The 18,710-nt window shown below is 39.3% G+C and overlaps 1 protein-coding gene across 1 annotated transcript; it reads left to right on the forward strand.

The window, feature by feature from the left end:
- Window positions 1–2,511: 2,511 nt before the first annotated feature.
- On the forward strand, window positions 2,512–14,774 carry satb1a (SATB homeobox 1a; the record flags this gene model as incomplete). Its single annotated transcript, XM_079258942.1, has 10 exons — window positions 2,512–2,739; window positions 2,990–3,166; window positions 3,256–3,382; window positions 4,329–4,452; window positions 5,458–5,569; window positions 7,149–7,684; window positions 9,287–9,484; window positions 11,135–11,290; window positions 12,708–12,911; window positions 13,890–14,774. The coding sequence occupies exons 1-10, from the start codon at window positions 2,532–2,534 to the stop codon at window positions 14,772–14,774; spliced, it is 2,727 nt and encodes a 908-aa protein (XP_079115068.1). The 5' UTR covers window positions 2,512–2,531.
- Window positions 14,775–18,710: the final 3,936 nt, after the last annotated feature.

The following is an 18,710-nucleotide window of genomic DNA, read 5'->3' on the forward strand; positions in this document are numbered from 1 at the left end:
ATAATAACCACATCACATCCATGGCGAATGAGGTGGAATGAAAACCTAACCTAATTTGGAGAGATACACGACTGTGTAAGTAGTAGGGTGTCCCCTGAGATGGGGCTCTGTCTGAGGGAGCTGCGTGCTGCGCTGGTAGCATGCTCTGTGAGCGTGTAATGGGCTTAATTATCATTTAGCATGCCAGCCTCATTGACGATGTATCGAGCCAGTGATAAAATAGTAGAGCAGAGGGTGACAGAGGAAGAGCAATGCGATCATATGAGAACTTAAAGATACACGCACACACACAGAAAAGTCTTAGATTACTTTGAACACGCTCTGAACTTACACAGCAAGATACCCAGAGGTGCAAGTGGGATGATGTAAACACACAAACACACACATTTCCCAAAGCTGAGTGACATCTCTCTCTCTGAATTAGTCACGATGAGTGATGGGTAATCAGCCATGACTCGTTCTGGCTGGGGAGATTGCTAATTCACTTTGTTTAATTAGTCAAAAGTAGTAGAGCACAGGCAGCTCCCTCTCCCGACCATGGACTTTGGTTGCTCAGCATCCACCCATCTCCATGCAGGCTGCAAAGACAGACCTGTTATCACACCAGTGTAGCATTTCAAGGGGCAAGTCTTTGAATCTTATATGCCAGAACGAAGGATCTGACTCTCTCTTCTTTTCTCTGACACACACACACACACACACACACACACACACACACACACACACACACACACACACACACACACACACACAGCTATACACACACCTAGTGTTTTGTGATACCATTCCAGATATACCCAGCACTGTTTAGGGATCACATCTTCTAGAGGTGAAGTGCATCTCGTCTGCAGTGGGCCGCAGGGTCTGTTGATGCTTGGCTGCAACTTCAGGTCTCTGCAAACAGGACACAGGAGAAATGATCTGTTTTTCATCTTCATCAGGTACAGTGAAAAACATTTTTCTACTGTCTTTTTCTTTTCTTTTGGCTTCAGAGGTCCCTTGTTTTAAAGTGTGATTTAGGAACTCAGAGCATAAAGTAACCATTTTTTAAAGCAGTTATGTATAACACAGTGTGAAAGGAATGAGTATTATGTTGTGAACTTTGCAAGTTCATTTAGTTCGCTGTCATTTGAATACTTATCAAAGAATTGGCTGTCTGGAGGGAAACCTGACATTTGCATCATTTCATACATACTACAGACGTCATAAAAGCGACCAAAAGTTCCCATGGACCAACAAAAATCCACCTCGTCCTGCTTCACTTTGTTACCATGGAGAGCTCCAATACCCCAAAGACAGTAATATGTGCGTGCACAGCATGCGGCAGAATATAATAAATAGATTTATGCGCAATTGTCACATTTAATACATTTACGGAGCGCGCTAGTGAATTCATTATTACACCATATGTTAATGCAGCTGGGTCCGTGTATTGGTGAGACTTTGTGAGTGTGTGGTGGTTGTTTGTGTCTGTTGTGATGGACTGGGAGGGAGATGGTGGTGGAGGCGTCTCCCCCCCCCCCCCCCCCCCTTCTTTCCTTCCTCTCGAGCGCACAGAGCTTTGAAGTGTAACCAACAACTGCTGTCCCGGAGTCAGCGGTAGGTGATGTACTCCGCGCATTGTTCTCTGTACGGTTTGATCCACAAGCGTGTCCGGATGCTCTGGATAGATGACGGGAGGTCGCTTTGAACTTAACCATCATACCAATTGATCGCTCCAGCGGGAAGCTGTCAGACAAGGAGGGGATAGGAACAGAAGTATTCATTCTGCAAGCACGAGGTTATTTTGAGGTTGAACCAACGACTAGTGCAAAGAAAGAAAAAGGGACGCACAGGAACGTACATCCGGACACCGACAGCCCGGAGAAGCGGATCTGTTCTTCAGCTGAAGCCCCATGGAAGCCAACAAAACACATGTATACAGCCGCTGTCTGCAGGAATGGGCTGTTGATTCATGATAGCACGAGTGCACAAACAGGTTGGTTTTTTTTTTTTTTTTTTTTTTTTTTTTTTTTTTACCTCGATCAAACTTCGACACAACCAGACTTGGGGGGGGGGGGGGGGGATTAGTGCTCAGCAAAATCAGCTGAATTACTATCCCTCATCGCCACGCGCCTGCTGGTGACAGCTGGTTTATTATGGTAAACTGGCTGGAGCGTTCACTGGATTTTAACTGGATATAGAAGGTTATCTTAAACGCTGTATCTGGATGAAGGTCATAACCCATTAATGAAGCGGACATGTGTGTGTGTGTAAGTTAAAATCCCGCTGGCTAATTTAGACATGCCATGTTTTTCATTAAAGCTCTTCCTGACAATCACCAGGTGTCCAGAGTAAGCTAGAAACTGCTATAGGCTATAAGTATTGCCACATAGGACACTCTCTCTTTGTTGTTAAAATTTCAGTAACATCTTTAGAGATAAAATATATGAAGTGATAATATTACACCAACTCTGATTGGCTGATCATGTCCATGAGAATTTTTCTTTACAGTCTTTGCACCCCTGTCTCTATATAAGCTGAAACCACAGATGGATACTCTTTGTAATGGAACCAAGAATGCTGAGGGTAGTGATCTAGCGGTAGACCCTCGACCCCCTCCAGCCAAACTCGCTCGACTGGAACAACACGAAATGGGACCCTCAACCCCAGAGAGAAGCAGGCAGGAGAGTCCAGTGACCAGAAGCCCCTGCATGGCCCAGAAACCAAAGCTACAAGGCAAGAACTGGCATGTCAAAGGTACAGGGAGTAGTGTGGAGAATGGCTTAGGGAAGATGTCGAAGGTTTTTTTTTTGTTTGCTTGTGAGATATTTTATTTAAGTAAGATCTTACTTTAAGCAATGCAGACTAAATATAATGAAATGTGATAAAAGTTCTTACATCTGTCTTCTACTTTTGAAGGGATGTCTAATCATACTTGCCCATATCCTACTGATCTCATCTAGATAATTGAAAATATTCCTAAGTATCATGTTTTTTGTAATTCCAGGAAGCCTGCTGCCAGTGTTCTGTGTGGTAGAGCACAGGGAAAGTTCATTGGAAGTGGAGAAAAGAGAGGAACATGCTGAGTTTGTGCTGGTCAAGAGAGATTTGCTCTTTAATCAGCTGATAGAGATGGCCCTACTCACACTGGGGTACTCCCACAGCTCTGCAGCACAGGCTAAAGGTACACAGCATATCCAATGCTCAGAAATCACTGGTTCGTTGGTACATATTTAGGTTTTTTTTCCTCAGTTTTCTCTCCTATGTGTTCAGGTCTGATCCAGGTAGGCAGGTGGAACCCCGTGCCTCTGTCCTGTGTAACCGATGCTCCGGATGCTACAGTGGCTGACATGTTACAGGATGTTCACCATGTTATCACCCTTAAAATACAGCTACACAGGTAGAAATTAGTCTTTATGTATTACAAACCACATCCTCCTTCTGTTCCAAAAGCTATGAATTCAGGGTGTATGTGGATTCTTGATCTTAAGACCCTTTTGGTTTTCTTTATGTACACAGTAATGTTGGTAAGGGTTGTGCAGTAGTCTAGGAAAATACAGTTGCAGTTATTAAAAATAACAGTTATGACAGAAATAAAAGCAATAACTATGTAGTGACTGAGTTTGTATAACACAAAGGTCCTGAAACTTTATAACTAATTGTAATTCAGCTGCTTGTTACTCTGCTCTGCTTCACAGAATGACGTTCTGCATTGTCTCAATAGGTTACACCTGTCAGGACTTGAATATAGGCCGCTATCTTTTTTACTGCTGAAGTTCATGTCCACTTGATTTTAACATCCGATTATACTTCGGTTTGAATCTTGAACAAGCCTCTATTTATGTCCCAACGTGTGATACGAGCCACAATATAATCAGGAAGCTAAATGCAAAATTTAGAAAAGTATGGTGTTCCCATATATTTATTTTACAATAAATTTCAAAACCTTTAAACCTATGAACACTACAGCTATTTTACCATTTTTTTATTTACAACATATGTGTTCTCAGATGAGACCTTGTATGCATGTGTTCTGGTAATCAGACAAGGTAATGAGGAAACGTTACTGGGGTTAATCTTTGAAGATAAAACTATAAAAGTTCACATACAAAGTTGAGTTTGCATCTTACTGTAGTACCACTGTGTCTGTAAAAACACTAGAATAATCTCATCTATAGCCCAGATGGGATATGTTTTTTTAAGGTAAAAAAAAAGTAACATGAGTGATTATACCAGAGTCTAAAGATGCCGCTGAGACACTTTATAGGAAGTCTTGAAACACATTTTAAAAGTATCTAAAACTCATAAATGCTCAAATTTATATATATGTTTTTAATCTTACCAAGCTGTCCAAAAATGGAGGATCTACCAGCAGAACAGTGGAGTCACTCTACAGTAAGAAATGCTCTGAAGGAACTTCTCAAGGACATGAACCAGAGCTCCCTGGCCAAGGAGTGCCCACTGTCCCAGGTATTACACATAAACACACATACATAGATCAAGCATAAAAAAGAGGAAAAAAACAATAACAAAAGGTGGGAAGGTGTGTGTGCATATGTTAACTTTGCCCTTCCATGTCTTTTGTGTGTTTGTGTAATAGTGTTGGTAATTGTATATATGATCCAACAGTTATAGAGGAAGTTCTGATGCTGGGGTAGATAAGGTGCAGGATAAAGAAAGAGATAAAAAAGAGAGATCACTATCTCTTAAAAAGCCATACCGTTTTAGCTTCCGCTTACACAATCTGTCCTCTGCAAGCCTGTCAGGCTCATCGTGTCTCTGTAGCCCTGACTTTCTCATCTCTGCTAGTCAGCTTTTCCACTGCTTCTAGGATTTTATTTACTTAATCAACCAAAAACAGACATGGCTGCAGAAATAATTATCATTTATCAAACAGTGATTGGAAAAAGCCATTTCATGAATATTCTTCTCTGTTTTATTTTGCCTGAGGGATTTTGGACATCTACAATTTGAAAAAAAGAAGTGAAAATGTGTACTGCCATCTCTGCATGTTAAGATCTAATGCAAGCCAGTCCCTCCTCCCCCATCTCTCCTATCACTCCCTTAAACACCCCCACACACCCTCACTTATTTGGGAAGCAGATTAAAATAAATATGTGGAGATGAAAGGTGTAATCAGATGTAAAGATTGCACAGGATGGTCTTCAGGGAAAAGCTATGTTTGTGTGTGCACGTGTGTGAGTGAGAGACAGGCATAGTCTCTGATGACCTCTGGTGTTTTGTTTGATTACACACACACTCACACTTGCACACACACATGCATGCATGCACATACAACTCGCACGCTGACACACTCATCTGTCTTTATTATCCTATTTACCTGGGGGTCTTTTTAATAACACAGATCTGAGTTCATTAATATCAGATGTGTGAACAGCTGAGACACCCTGGCCGCCCATAGCAGGAGCACAGAAAATGTAATGAATTTCTATTGTCTTTTCCTCTCTGTTTCAGAGCATGATATCATCTATTGTAAACAGCACTTACTATGCAAATGTCTCCGCCGCCAAGTGTCACGAGTTTGGTCGATGGTACAAGCACTTCAAGAAGTCTAAATGCTTCAAAGGTGAAGGATTCCAAACACTCCTCAAAACACAAAGTGTGCATTATGAGTTTTTTAATCCACATCCCAAATCCACTCATCTAAAAAACAATAAACATGTTATTTCAATACTTAGCACATGATATAATACAGTGGAAAGGAAAGAGATTATCCTCTGAGTGTATCTGTATTTCAGTTAGACAGCTAATGTGAATGTTATGAAAGGAGTATGACTGAAGCTTGGTGTCAGGCTTTGATCCAGTTTTGCATGTTTTCTCAATTTAATGTTGAAATGAAGAAAGAAATTCTAACCCAGTGTCTCCAGATGGGCGCTGGGATGGTGGAGGGGCTGGAGATAAAAACAGCATGTAACCTTATTGTGTTGAGAGATAGTGGCAACAGTCACACTGGCATTGAAAGCAGGCACCATAGTATGTTGTAGTGTCGCGTGTGTGAATTTGTTGAGAATTTGATCATTAAAGTTAAATATCCACAGGTTAGGAAATATAATGGCATTCAAAACTAAACAGCAAGTGTCAGGAGGCAGAAAACTTGATTAGAAAGCAAAATTAGAAGTAAGGGTTAGAACTGCTTTGATGTATAATAAACAGTTGTGATTAATATGAAGTGTGTGTTGGTGTGCTTAATCAAGATCATAGATATTGAGAATTCCACTTTTAGACTATAAATGAAGCAGTTTAAGGCTATTTTCCTTCGAAGTGAAAAAGTGTCCAAAATAAAGCAGTAAATTACCGAACAGCATCCATAAATATTTACATTCAGTAAAACTTTGAGATTATATGTTTTTTTTTGTTTTTCTACTTTTTCAAGATGAAGAAACAAGACAAAAATAAATAAGGATTGGTGAAAGAGCTTGCACCATATTTCAAATAACTTTAACAAGGTTTCAGGTCATTAAAAAACGTTATTTGTGGTTATTTATCATCATCAGCACTAAGGTCAGATTTAATAGCAAAGCTAAATAGGCTGACTGACCCTCTCAACCTTGTCCCGACAATCAATAATCACTGATTCCACTATGCTCTCTCAAAAATAAAATAACTGAGGCTTAAAAGTCATTAATTTTTTGGTGGCCTTTTTGCTTTATTCCAGCATTCATTGTTGAGTAAATCAATAAGGATGTATAAAAAACCAAGAGAACATTTCAAGAAAAACTGCTTTTGCTTTTGGTTCCTTCCATCATAAACTGCAAGAAATTTAAGGAACCCCCAGGAAGATCAGGAAACAGGTGTCTTTCCTGAATCTTTAGAACAGAATTTAATGTCAGAAATTCATTAGGCAGCTGAAGATAAAAAACAATGATCCTTAACCCGCACCAAAATAAAGTGGTCTTTAAACCTTTAAATCTGGACTTAGACAACTATATTTAGGGCAACTAAAGGCTTTTAAAGGAAGAATGATGCAAAATATCCACCTTTATAAAAAACAGAAAATAGTTTAATGCATTGTGTTGGGGGGAAAATTATCCCCTGACAGCATTTTCAGAAACAAACAGGTTTTATTTCTGGTTTGAGAATGTTTTAGTTGTATTTTATACAATAATAATTCTACATCCATCTTTTCTTTCTTTCCTCTTCACCAGAGATTGACAGCTTTCCTGAGCAGTCGACTCACATTACCCTCACACAGCAGCCTGTCACAGGTAGCCCAAATGATCAGACCTCATCCCTCCTTTTCCCTCATCCAACTGTATCGAACATCTGTAGTCGCTCAGCCCTTGGTCTGCATCCCCCTGGGTTGGTTACCCAGCCTCTCAGTTCCCAAATGGTCAACCAGCAGCTGGTGATGGCCCAGTTTCTCAACCAACAATATGCCGTGAGCCGCATGCTGGCTGGTCAGAGTCTCTCTTCTTCACCACAGCAGTTTCTCAACCACCCCCCTGTGGGGAGAGCTTCTGCCAAAGTCTTCCCAAAAGCCTCTGATTCTCAAGCTTCACAGCAGCCCCAGTGTGGCCCAGGGGGAGGTCCTGCAATCGGGATGCAGAATCAGACTGTGTCTGGGTCTTCTGTGGGACCAACAGACGTGCCAAGTGACATTTACCAGTGTGTGAGAGAGGAGCTGAAGCGAGCAGGCATCTCCCAAGCCATCTTTGCCCGCGTGGCCTTTAACAGGACCCAGGTATGTTGTACAGAACAAAAGCTGTTGTAATTCTTGAAGGCTTGCAACTGTTTGAGGGGTTATTTGCAATTGTGTTTTCTGGTTTTCTGGTAGCAGGTAAGTGTCGTGGTTGGCACAGTGGCATGGCCTGTGCCGCAGTGCCCCCTCCCCCTGTGCATGTTTGTTAGTGTGTTTGTGTGTTCGCTTCTGCCAGCTCTCTGCAGCACAAAGCTGGTGCCAACACTGAAGCAGCTGCTAGGCCAACTAATCACAACCCCTTGGAGAAATGTTGTCTCGCTTTCTACCTCTCTCTCTATCTAACTGTCCTTCCATCTTGCCGCTGCTGGCAGCCTTTCTATTCATTTAATCTGTAACTCCCATGGTCAATCCATCTTTTTTCATCTTACCCTTCCTTTGTCCATCGGTTCTCCTCCTTTTATATTATCAATCTCCCATCGCTATCATCTCTGACAGTAAAGTGCTACATTATCTCCGTCTGCTCTCACCACTCCAATGACAGAAATGGGGCTCAAAGGACAGGATAAGTCCTTTGCTATTGTCATAATTATTATTATCATTATCATTATCATTTTTATCACAATAAACCGAGTTGGTTATTATCCACCCCCGTGTTTCCTCATTGCCAAGTCCAAGGTGTTTTGGTGCCAGCCATACAAGATGGGCATGATGCCAATATGTCATCAAGAAGTGAAAAGCACATTTGTCAATTGACAACTCACACAAAGCCTTCACTTTGTGGAAGGCAGGGTTTGCTGGGGGGATCCAGTGGTGATTTATGTTTTGAATAAGAATTTTGTTTCCTCTCATGCCATTTTACAGCTAGCATGAAATCTGATTTCTTGTTGGGAAAGAAGCCCTGTGATTTGCATGTCGGGTTTAGAGGCTTCCCTGTATAGATAGATGCATCCAGAATAATGCGAGCTGCACAGGCAAGGGACACGCTTAGTAGTATGAACTGGTAGTCAAAAGCTTCACTGCAGGATTTTGTTGAGAGCCCTCTTTGACTTTGATTCAAGGTTTAATGTTAACAAGTTAACCAAATTTTTCCATGCACGTAATAATCTTAATATCTTCAAATTTTAGGCAGATAATGAAACAGTCATAATGTTTTGCACAAAGTGCCATATGTGTGTGTGTGTGTGTGTGTGTCTAATAAATTTGGAATTAAGTTAACCCAAGTGTGAAATCTAAGAAATTGAAATGCAAAAAAGGATTTGGCTTGGAATTTGACTCAGGTGGATGTTGTTGTGGTTAGATGATCAATAACACTTTCATATATCCACACGAAATATAAAACTACATTTATTATATAGCATTATACCTGGAAAGAGGGTTAAAGATCAAGACAAGATCTCTACTAAAGCACTTCATCTTTTAGCCTATTATATATAATCATTTTTGCTAAATAAAAAAATGGTCTCACATGGAATTTATTTTAGTTTCTGAGATGTAGTCTGTTACACCAGCTGTCATTTTCTGAGAATCATTATCTAAAACCAATATACACCAATGTGTCTAAATAGGTTTGGCATATGCATAAATTACTGTTAGGAGTGGCATTAATGATGCACTAATGCATGTTAACTTATGTGTATTTACCAGGGCCTACTCTCAGAGATCTTGAGAAAGGAAGAAGATCCAAAACATGCCTCCCAGTCTCTGCTGGTCAACTTGCGGGCCATGCACAGCTTCCTGCAGCTTCCTGAGGCTGAAAGGGAGCGGATCTACCAAGAGGAGAAAGAAAGGAGTGTAACTGGATTCACACCCAGCTGCAATAACACACCACCAAGATCCACACAGGTCAGCCTCCAAAAACCTTTAACATGTTTATCCATCCATCCATCCATCCCAGCAACCATTGGTCGAGAGGCAGCACACACCCTGGATAGGTTGCCAGTCCATCAGATGTTAACATGTTTATATGACCAGCAAAATAAAACAAAATCATCATCACAATTCATCATCATCATCATCACAACATACATTTAAACCTAACATAAACACACAAGTCTGATGTAAGTCAAAGCAATTGACCCATGAACTCACATGGGTCGAGGCATGCTGCATAAACTGTAACTGTAACTGTTTTAACTGTAACTGTCAAATGTAAATGAATCACAAGACATTGACTATGTTAAGTTAAAAGCAATGTATATGCACCAATTTAGTCTATAATTATATGTATAATTTTTTCCCAGAGAAAAATTAAAAGTAGCAGAATATGTTGAAGGGTTTTTTTTTCCACATTGACCACTCTGCTGCTGGTCAGCTGTACATGTAATAAGAAGGAGCAGGCAGCCTTGTTGTCTTGAATTCATGCAGTCAGAGTATAAAACACAGCAGAAAAAGTGGCACTGCAGGATCACCCCAGACAGAGAAAAGGTTCAGGAATAAAGATTACTGCACATACGTTGTCTTTAACTTAAACAGTTGATGGTTTTGTTAGATGAAATTGTGTTATGATAAGCTTTGTCTCACAGTGCTTTTAAATCGGTTGGGACTGAACACTAATGTTGCTTTTCACAAATTCACAATAAAGTTGGAGAGAAGCAAATACATGCAAAGAACTAATGCAAAGCTGAATGAATATTTGATAATATCTTCAATGGTCTAATATGAATATAATATCACCTGCCATTCATTACCTTATTAAATGAGCTACACTACATTTGAAAGCCATTATACAATGGCATACATGCATTGTAAAAAAAAAAAAACAAAAAAAAAAAACATAGAAAGTGCAGTAGATATGAAATGTACAGAATTGTTAGAACACCGCTCATCATATGTTAATCAGAAAACACCAAATACTAATGAACATAAAGTAAGAGTTTGTACATAGTTCTGTCACTTAATGAATTCTCCTCCACTTCTTGTATACCGGAATAAAGAGAGTCCAATTAAATGGCCTAGTTAAGCTAACTGTAGCCCAACTTAACCTTGTAAATTCATGCATTGTTTTCTGTGAGATGGAACAACTGGTTAAATTCTACATGCACAAAAGATATATAACACTAAATGTAAAAAAAAAAAAACACTATAAAGAATATTAACTGATGCACTGTTGCTAGCATATTAGCATGAAGTTAAGGACTATGAAATGTTGTGCTCACTAGCAGGTCTGCAGACTCCTGCCTCTTGAAATTTTTCAGTTTTTGAGCTGCTTGCTCTTAAATTTGTACAAAATGATAAAAATATGTTTTCATTTGCTTTATTTGAATTTCCTAAACTGTAGAATAGTTCACATGAACTTTGTCAAAGAAGTAGCTATCGTTCCTCTGCTAATTTAAATGCAGGCACCACCTATAATTGCATAAGAATGTGACCCCACATTGACTCAACATTTCTGAAAACATTTGTTAGTCCTCCGTTTAGATTCAGCTCATGGCTATTACCTTGTGAGGTTTGCATTTAAATCTTTTTTTTAAATATTTTTTTTACTTCTGTTAGGCAAGACTGTCCCCAACTGCAGTGGACAGAGGACTGAGGACAGACTGCTGTGTTCTCAATGTCACTGCTTCTATCTACGAGGAGATTCAGCATGAGATGAAGCGAGCCAAGGTGTCTCAGGCTCTGTTTGCAAAGGTTGCTGCTTCCAAGAGTCAGGTACTGGCTTTCCTGTTAGAATACAGTAAATCTGATATTAATGTCCAATCTCTGACTTATACATATTGCACCCACTTACTTCTGCTGCTTGATTAAATGTTTAAATTTAGCAGTTTTGATGACTCCAGCTTTCCAGATGAAACAGAGAATGCGCTAATGTGTGTGTTTGTGTGTGGAGAAAAGCCCAGATAATCAACCAGCAGCTGCACGCTGCAGAGGACTATCATCAGTGCATCAGACTGCTATTGTGTCCTAAATTATTGCTTTAATAGTTGCCATACACACATGCACGCTGCTTGCTTATGCAAACAGACGTACTGTATGAAGTGCAAGTACACACAAGCACAATTACACAAATGCATACAGACACACAAATTCAGTAATACAAAAACACACACAAGCATGATTTGAGTGTTTATTGTTCTCATTTTTATGGCAGCCCCATAAGCTTGTTATTGCCTTTTGTTTTTAGGATAATTTCCCTTCATGGAATGGGGGAGATTTTAGTTGTCTCATTTTCCATGCCTCTCCAGCATTTCTGCAGTTTTTAACTTCTTCCTTTCTTTCTTTCCTTTCTTCCACTTTACAACCATACTTTGTGATCTCGTCTTTCAGAGGTCATTCAGCAGTCATACCAGTACAAAGACATGGTCGAAAGCCCAAGTGGTTCTTTATGTGTTGTGTGGCCTCTGTTTTTTCTTACTTCATCTATTCTTTATACCTTTCTCTTGTTCCCCCAACACACTCTCACACATGTACACACACACACTCTCTTTTGATTACCCTGTTACTTGGCAGGCAGCACCATGCTGGATCTCTCTGTTCTATCTCCTCTGTGCATCTGGATGGCATTGTGTACTAAACTTGGACTGCAGCCAGGTGTATACACATCCGTGTGTGTGTGTGTGTGTGTGTGTGTGTGTGTGTGTGTGTGTGTGTGTGTGTGTGTGTGTGTGTTTCAGAGAGAGACAGAGAGAAACAGAGATAGAGCAAGAGAGAGAGCAGTAGCCTGCTTGCAGCTATGGTACAGTTTCTGGGAATAACTTGGCGTTCTGTTTCTCAGTCTGTGACATACAAGTTTCTCTCCTGTGATGCTGAAACTGTTTAAGATGATAAGAAAATCTGATGAGATTAATCTGTATTGCATCATCAAATGTAATTTTTTGCACATTTTGAGTGTTAGCAGGAGACAGTTTTGAGCTAAGTGTGTAAAGAAAAGGGGAATACAGGTTGTGTTATGATCTCTGTATTCACATTGGAGTTAGAGTTGCTGATATTCATATAAAGTTTTGAAAAAAATCAATACCCAATAAACAACCTTTAGAAATTTTAGTGCCTTTTAGTTAATGAATACTCCATGAACCAACTGGATTAAGCTAACTCTTTCCACTGTATTCATGCACTGTACTTACTGTAGGGCTGGCTATGTGAACTTCTACGTTGGAAGGAGGATCCCTGCCCAGAGAACCGCACCTTGTGGGAGAACCTGAGTATGATCCGCCGATTCCTCAGCCTGTCACAGACTGAAAGAGATGCCATCTATGAACAGGAGAGCAGCAACCTGACAACGCAGCAACACTGCACTGAGAGAATAGCACTGCTCAGCAGTGACAACACACTGGTAAGGCTACATTAAGTATCTAATATCGAAATATAGTTAAAAACAACAGTCAGAAAAGTCTAAGAAATGAAAAAGCACACTCAGAAATATGTTTTTACTGGATATTTTAATGAAACTATATTGTGCAGTGAGTCCCAGTAGATCACAAGAGCGTGTAATGGAAAAAAAAAAGAACAGTAAATACTAAAGCTGCGAGGAAACAGTTATTTATCACCTTTAGCAATGATCCATGAAGTTGATCAGTTATTTTTCTCTAGCTTTCATTGCCTAAATGAATTTATAGCTTATGGCACATATTTATAGTTGTGAAAATGTAAAATAATAAAATAAAAAATAGAAATTGCCCGTGCTGTTTATAATTGTACCTTGCATTGCAGGTCATATCACTGCATTGCTAGACAAAGAAATTGTTTGTTGGCATCTGACTTTTTTGTGGACAATCTCAGAGCTCAGCAGAGTCCCATTAAACAGTCAACAGTGCATCATATTTTTTTACCGTACAAACTCAGAGAGTGCATTGTTCATCCTGATGCCCTCCAGTGCACATTGCAGGATCATAAAAGTTGTGTTAAGTCCAACCCATATCTTCATTTTAAATATCAATGGCCTGATTATCACATTTATAATTTCCATTTGAGAATTAAAGATTTTTAATTAGATTTAATTCAATTTCATTTCATTAAGATAAAGATTCTCTGCAAATGAATTCTCTGCAAATGTAAATGAATGATTATACCCCTAGTCATATTACTGCTAACAATTTGTACATTGAGAAACAGGAAGAGATTAATACCAGGACTGTAAAAAAAAAAGTAAGATAAAAGAATTGTTCCCTACTTTGGCCAAAAGCAATCTCGCCAAACATCATACTTATAAAAATAAGTAACTTCAAATCATCACAACTACACTAGATGGTGCTGAAGAAAAAAGACCACAAAATACCTTTCATTCTCATTAGTTTCTTTTTGCTTTTGACAGTACCAACACAACTCACCACAGCAACATCATCTCCAACCCCATCAACCCCTGCAGCCGGAGGCAGGACCTGACCTGTCTCCACGGCAACCATGTGCTGCATCACCAGCCGAATCGGAGGCTGGGGCCACCTGGGGGCACTTGAAATTACGTTCACAGGGTAGAGGCAGTTTCAGTGGCGTAGGAGGGGAAAGTAAAGACTGGGTTGAGGGAGGGAGAGGAGATAGGGTTTGTCTGGGTGTGGAGTGGAGTGGAATTGAAAGTGTAAGGGATAAGGGTATAGAAAGCAATGAGCAGGAGATGGATGTAAACACACATAAGGAAGGGACAGATGAGATCACTGGAAGTAGCAGAAATGGAAATGTTAAGGATATATTGTATGTGAAATGTGTAAAGAATGAGGACAACGGTACAGCCGGAGTATGTTCTTATGGAAGTAATAAGGCTGGAGTTGGAGATGAGACACAAGGTGAGGGGTTAAAAGTGTCCAACGATGCTTTAGGAATCCTGCAGAGCTTCATCCGGGATGTGGGCCTGAACCCAGATGAGGAGGCAATCCACACCCTCTCTGCCCAGTTAGGCTTGCCGAGACACACCATCCGTAGCTTCTTCAACAGCCAAGACCAAGGGCAAAGCCAAAACTACAGCCAGAGACCAATACACAGTCACAACAGCCAGCAAGGCTGCAGACACCTGAACTTCTCACAAGCAGATGTATCTACACAAGAACTGGAAGAAAAAGATGATGAGATGACAGATAAAGAACAAAAGTTTGAGGAAAAACAAATTAGTAGAAGTGTAGCAAGTGAGAAAACAGTTTTGAAAGAATCACATGTTGGCACTCAAACCATTCCTCCTATGAAGGAAGAGCAGGAGTGTTACATCTAACTATCACATATTGAGGACATTGCTTGGGCAAGCCATATGTTCCATTTTTTCCCCCCCAATACCAGATGCTTTTCTTCTTCAACACACTTCAACCTCCATCCAAATGCCACTCAACCATGCTTATATATTGTTACAATAAAGAGTCACACTGTTTTGGAACTGAAGTTGTTATAAGCATGTCCCATTACACGCTGGAGCAGCTGTGACTGTTTATAACGCATGATTTTAAAACCAGAGACAGAAGTCATTTTCACACCTGGACACATGTGACTGTCTGGTGAATGTACAGAGTTAGGTCTCGCAGTTTTCTACAGTTTTGCAATCACAAACGGTTTTACCAATGGGAGTTTTACTACAAGAAATTAAAGGAAAAAAATGCTCCAAAGAGTCAGAAGGCACAACATGGTGTGAAAACCTTACTGTGGAAACTCCAGTACCTTGTTTAAATCCTGTTGAAAATGCTCCACAGCAGCCACTGTGTTCACACATGACCTCTTTCTGCCATTTCTTGGCATTCTAAGTTGCAACCTGAACCCAAGTAATCTCATCAAGAAGCCTGGAGCAAATAATGAAATTTGTCATTTCTCACATGCAGCCCCCCCAGTACAACTTCACAACTGCAGTGCATGTGTGAAAACGGCTTTAAGATTTATATTTATTTAGAAAGCAGTTCTGTGATTTTCAGGATCCTTAATGCACTTCAGACAGTTTACTGTGATAAAGATTACAGGTAACGTTAATAAATGGCTCCTGTGTGGATACATATGTCAAGAATTCGGGATTTGAGTGAGTCTCAGATTATATATCTTTGTTTAAAAAGATTAAATATAGCTGGCTGGTTGTTGAGAAATGTTTATACCAGAAATGCCTTGTAGAAAGTGGCACTGCCAGTCTGTTTTTCTGTTTTATTGATTAATATATCATAATATTATTATTATTTGCTATGTCTAACAGTACTTTTGTGACTAATTCTCAGTCATCTGACACTCAAAAATACTCATAGATCTAACTTCATATTTGTCTTGTCATATGTTCTTATAGATAAAATAACATCAAAAAGTTGATGTCATCTTATAAAGCTAAAGAATAATAATTTTTAAAAGAATGATAGTTAATTACAAGCATTTGTGACATGTTAACTGCACTGCAGCGAGTTGATAAATGTTAGACATTTTTGTGTCCCGAGTGGAAATCGGTCAATGTCTATATTATTTTAAGTTTATCTGGGTGTAGCAAACAGATGCAGACAGAGTGGAGGAATGAATTATGCATTTGTTGCTTGAGTTTGGATGGTTTTACAAACTGCAGTTCTGTCCAAGAAGTGATTCACTAGGAGAAAAAGAAGATTAGTGAAGTCCAAAAGGAAGTAATTGACTGAAGAAATGAGTTGGAAAATATGGCTTACTGTGTCCAGAGGTGGTTGATAAGCTGGAGAGGGCAGTTCAAGATTTGGAACGTGGTGAGGGAGACCAAGATGGCAGGGCGAGCAGGCAGGTTAGACAGCAGGCTGGTAGGTAAACTGAAGATAGACCTTGAAGGGGTTGAGTGGTAACGCTGGATCCAGCTGAGGAAAGGTAGCACTATGTTGCAGAAGGGAATAAACAGAACAAGGTTAACTCAATCACTTGGTGCAAACAGTATTCTCAAAAGGATCCGGATTTACCGCAGATACTGTGAGATAATCTGGCGGGGACTGCGGCTCCTGCAGATCCTTAAGTAGCCAGAACCAGAAGAGCTGCAGGTGTGTTTGATCAGCACTCAAGACTCTGCCATGAGTCTCCAGGAAGCCTGCTCAGCCCCACCTAAATCCCAGAGGAGAGCATCACCCCCAGGAGCAAATCATGACAATACTGAGTTTTGTTGTGCTTGTTAAAGAATAAATTTGCTCTTACTGAAGACATTGTTTGTTAACAGTATTTACAATATGCATGTATTTTACATTGTTCTTGTAAAAGTCTTCTTTAAAAAATGTTTTTTACACTCAGTTGTCCGGTTTTGATTTTTTGTTCAGAGCATTTTTAATTACATGATATCTAAATGTTTAATAATTTTTTACAAGTTATTTTCAACCTGTTTAACAGTGTAAGATGGTAAAAGTACATGTAAACCTGAAATCAAGACTTTTAATTTGCTAGTGTAACTAGTTTCTATAATTTTGTTAGATCTGTTTCAAATCACACATTAGCTTTATAATAAAATAGAAAATGGTCATTTTCCTAATAATGTCAGAGACTGATGCAAATGATATTTTTCATTGTAAATCCAGGTGTCCAAAATCACAAAACAAAACCTGTGTGACATGCTTTGTGACAGGAGCTTTGCTTAAGAGCTAAAAACTAGAAATCATCTGCACTGTTAAGTATATCTAGCTTCTATGTGTGCATAATGAATAGATGTTTGAGATTTGCAACATTGAAAAGCCAGCATAAAATTAGGCGAGAAGAAGCTCATTCATCAAAGTACGATGCGAGGTGTGCTGTAAAGTATCTATCAAAGATTTTTTTGTTGGTTGACCTTTTTCTGTGTCATAACAATGTTGTTTTAGTGTTTCTTTTGCTTTTCCTGTACATGGCAGTGACTGGGTGAAATGGCATCATTGTTTCAAGCCTCCAGACAATATTCCTTTGTGTTGATCACCGTAGCAGTGAATCTTTGACTCCAACCATATGCAACTCAGTGCTGCTAGTGTTTTCTAACTTCTATCTCTTGATATATATTTTTTTTATTTTCTTTGTTTTGACTGCCATTTTCATCAGTGCCGCTATCTCTTGATTTCTGCCCCTGACCCTCATATGTTTCTTCTCAAGACTCTTCACGGAGACAGAGCAACATTAAAGCCCCATTTGGCCAGAATAGCTTCACTGAGTAGTTCAATAATGCTCTGCTCTTTTCTGACATCTGTTTCCATGACAATGCTTCAGTCAGGGCCAATAAAAGGCCATGGAAGCCTCATCATCAGTAATATTAGCTGTAATAATGATGATATGGCACCCTTGAAATACCATGCTTGTGAGAATGATGGTAATAGCTATGATGGTTATTATTCATACTTTGTGTTAACCTCCAGCTGGCAGACGAACGCATACATGCACCACTACCAAGGCAAACATTTTAATAAGTAATATTATCTAATGTTCACATCTGTATTTATTATCAGGAATGATTCTGCTTTTACACATTATGACCTTTTTGCTGGCTTTTGTATCTGTTGTTGGGACTGTAGGATAAAACCTGCTTAATAAAAGGCACACACATATCAATTTATCTTTTGTGACCTCGGAAATAGCTGTAATTAACTCAAAATATGAATGTTTTAATCAGTCCTCGTGCTGCACAGCGCCTTCAGTGTTCTTAGTTATTCATGATGTTTTTTTTCTCTCCTTGGTGGTGTGACATTATAGCCTTCAGCTTTTCCAGTAAAAAAAATCAGCATAATCCTTCTCAGTGCCATGTTGTCTTTAGGATTCCCTCCTTTTCTTTGGTGGTAATAGTAGCACCTAAATGCTTCTTCCTATGAAAACAAAATAATAAAACCAGAACCACATAAACAAGTGGTATGTAAATAAAATAACACAAAATTAAATGAAAAAATAAAAGATAAATCTATAATATTATGATCAAACAGATGAGATAAAATAAAATAAAACAAAATCAATCAGTTGAAAGCTAAGCTAAAATAGGACGTGCCAGAGAATGTCAGGCTCCACAACGGTTCATAATTTACAAGGTTCAAGATAAAAAAAGACATTTATAAACAAATAAAAGAATTTTCAAATCAATCCTGAAACACAGAGTGAGCCAATGCCGCAATTTATTGAGACATGCTCATCATTCAATATGAGCTATTATCTTTCGAGTCTGTCTGTGGGATTAGCGTTCAGTGAAATCAAAAAGTTGTCAGGCCATTTGAGGCATTGAACACCTTTCTGAGGAAAG

Source organism: Telmatherina bonti (genome assembly GCF_933228915.1).
Source record: "Telmatherina bonti genome assembly, chromosome: 19".
NCBI classification, from domain to species: Eukaryota; Metazoa; Chordata; class Actinopteri; order Atheriniformes; family Telmatherinidae; genus Telmatherina; species Telmatherina bonti.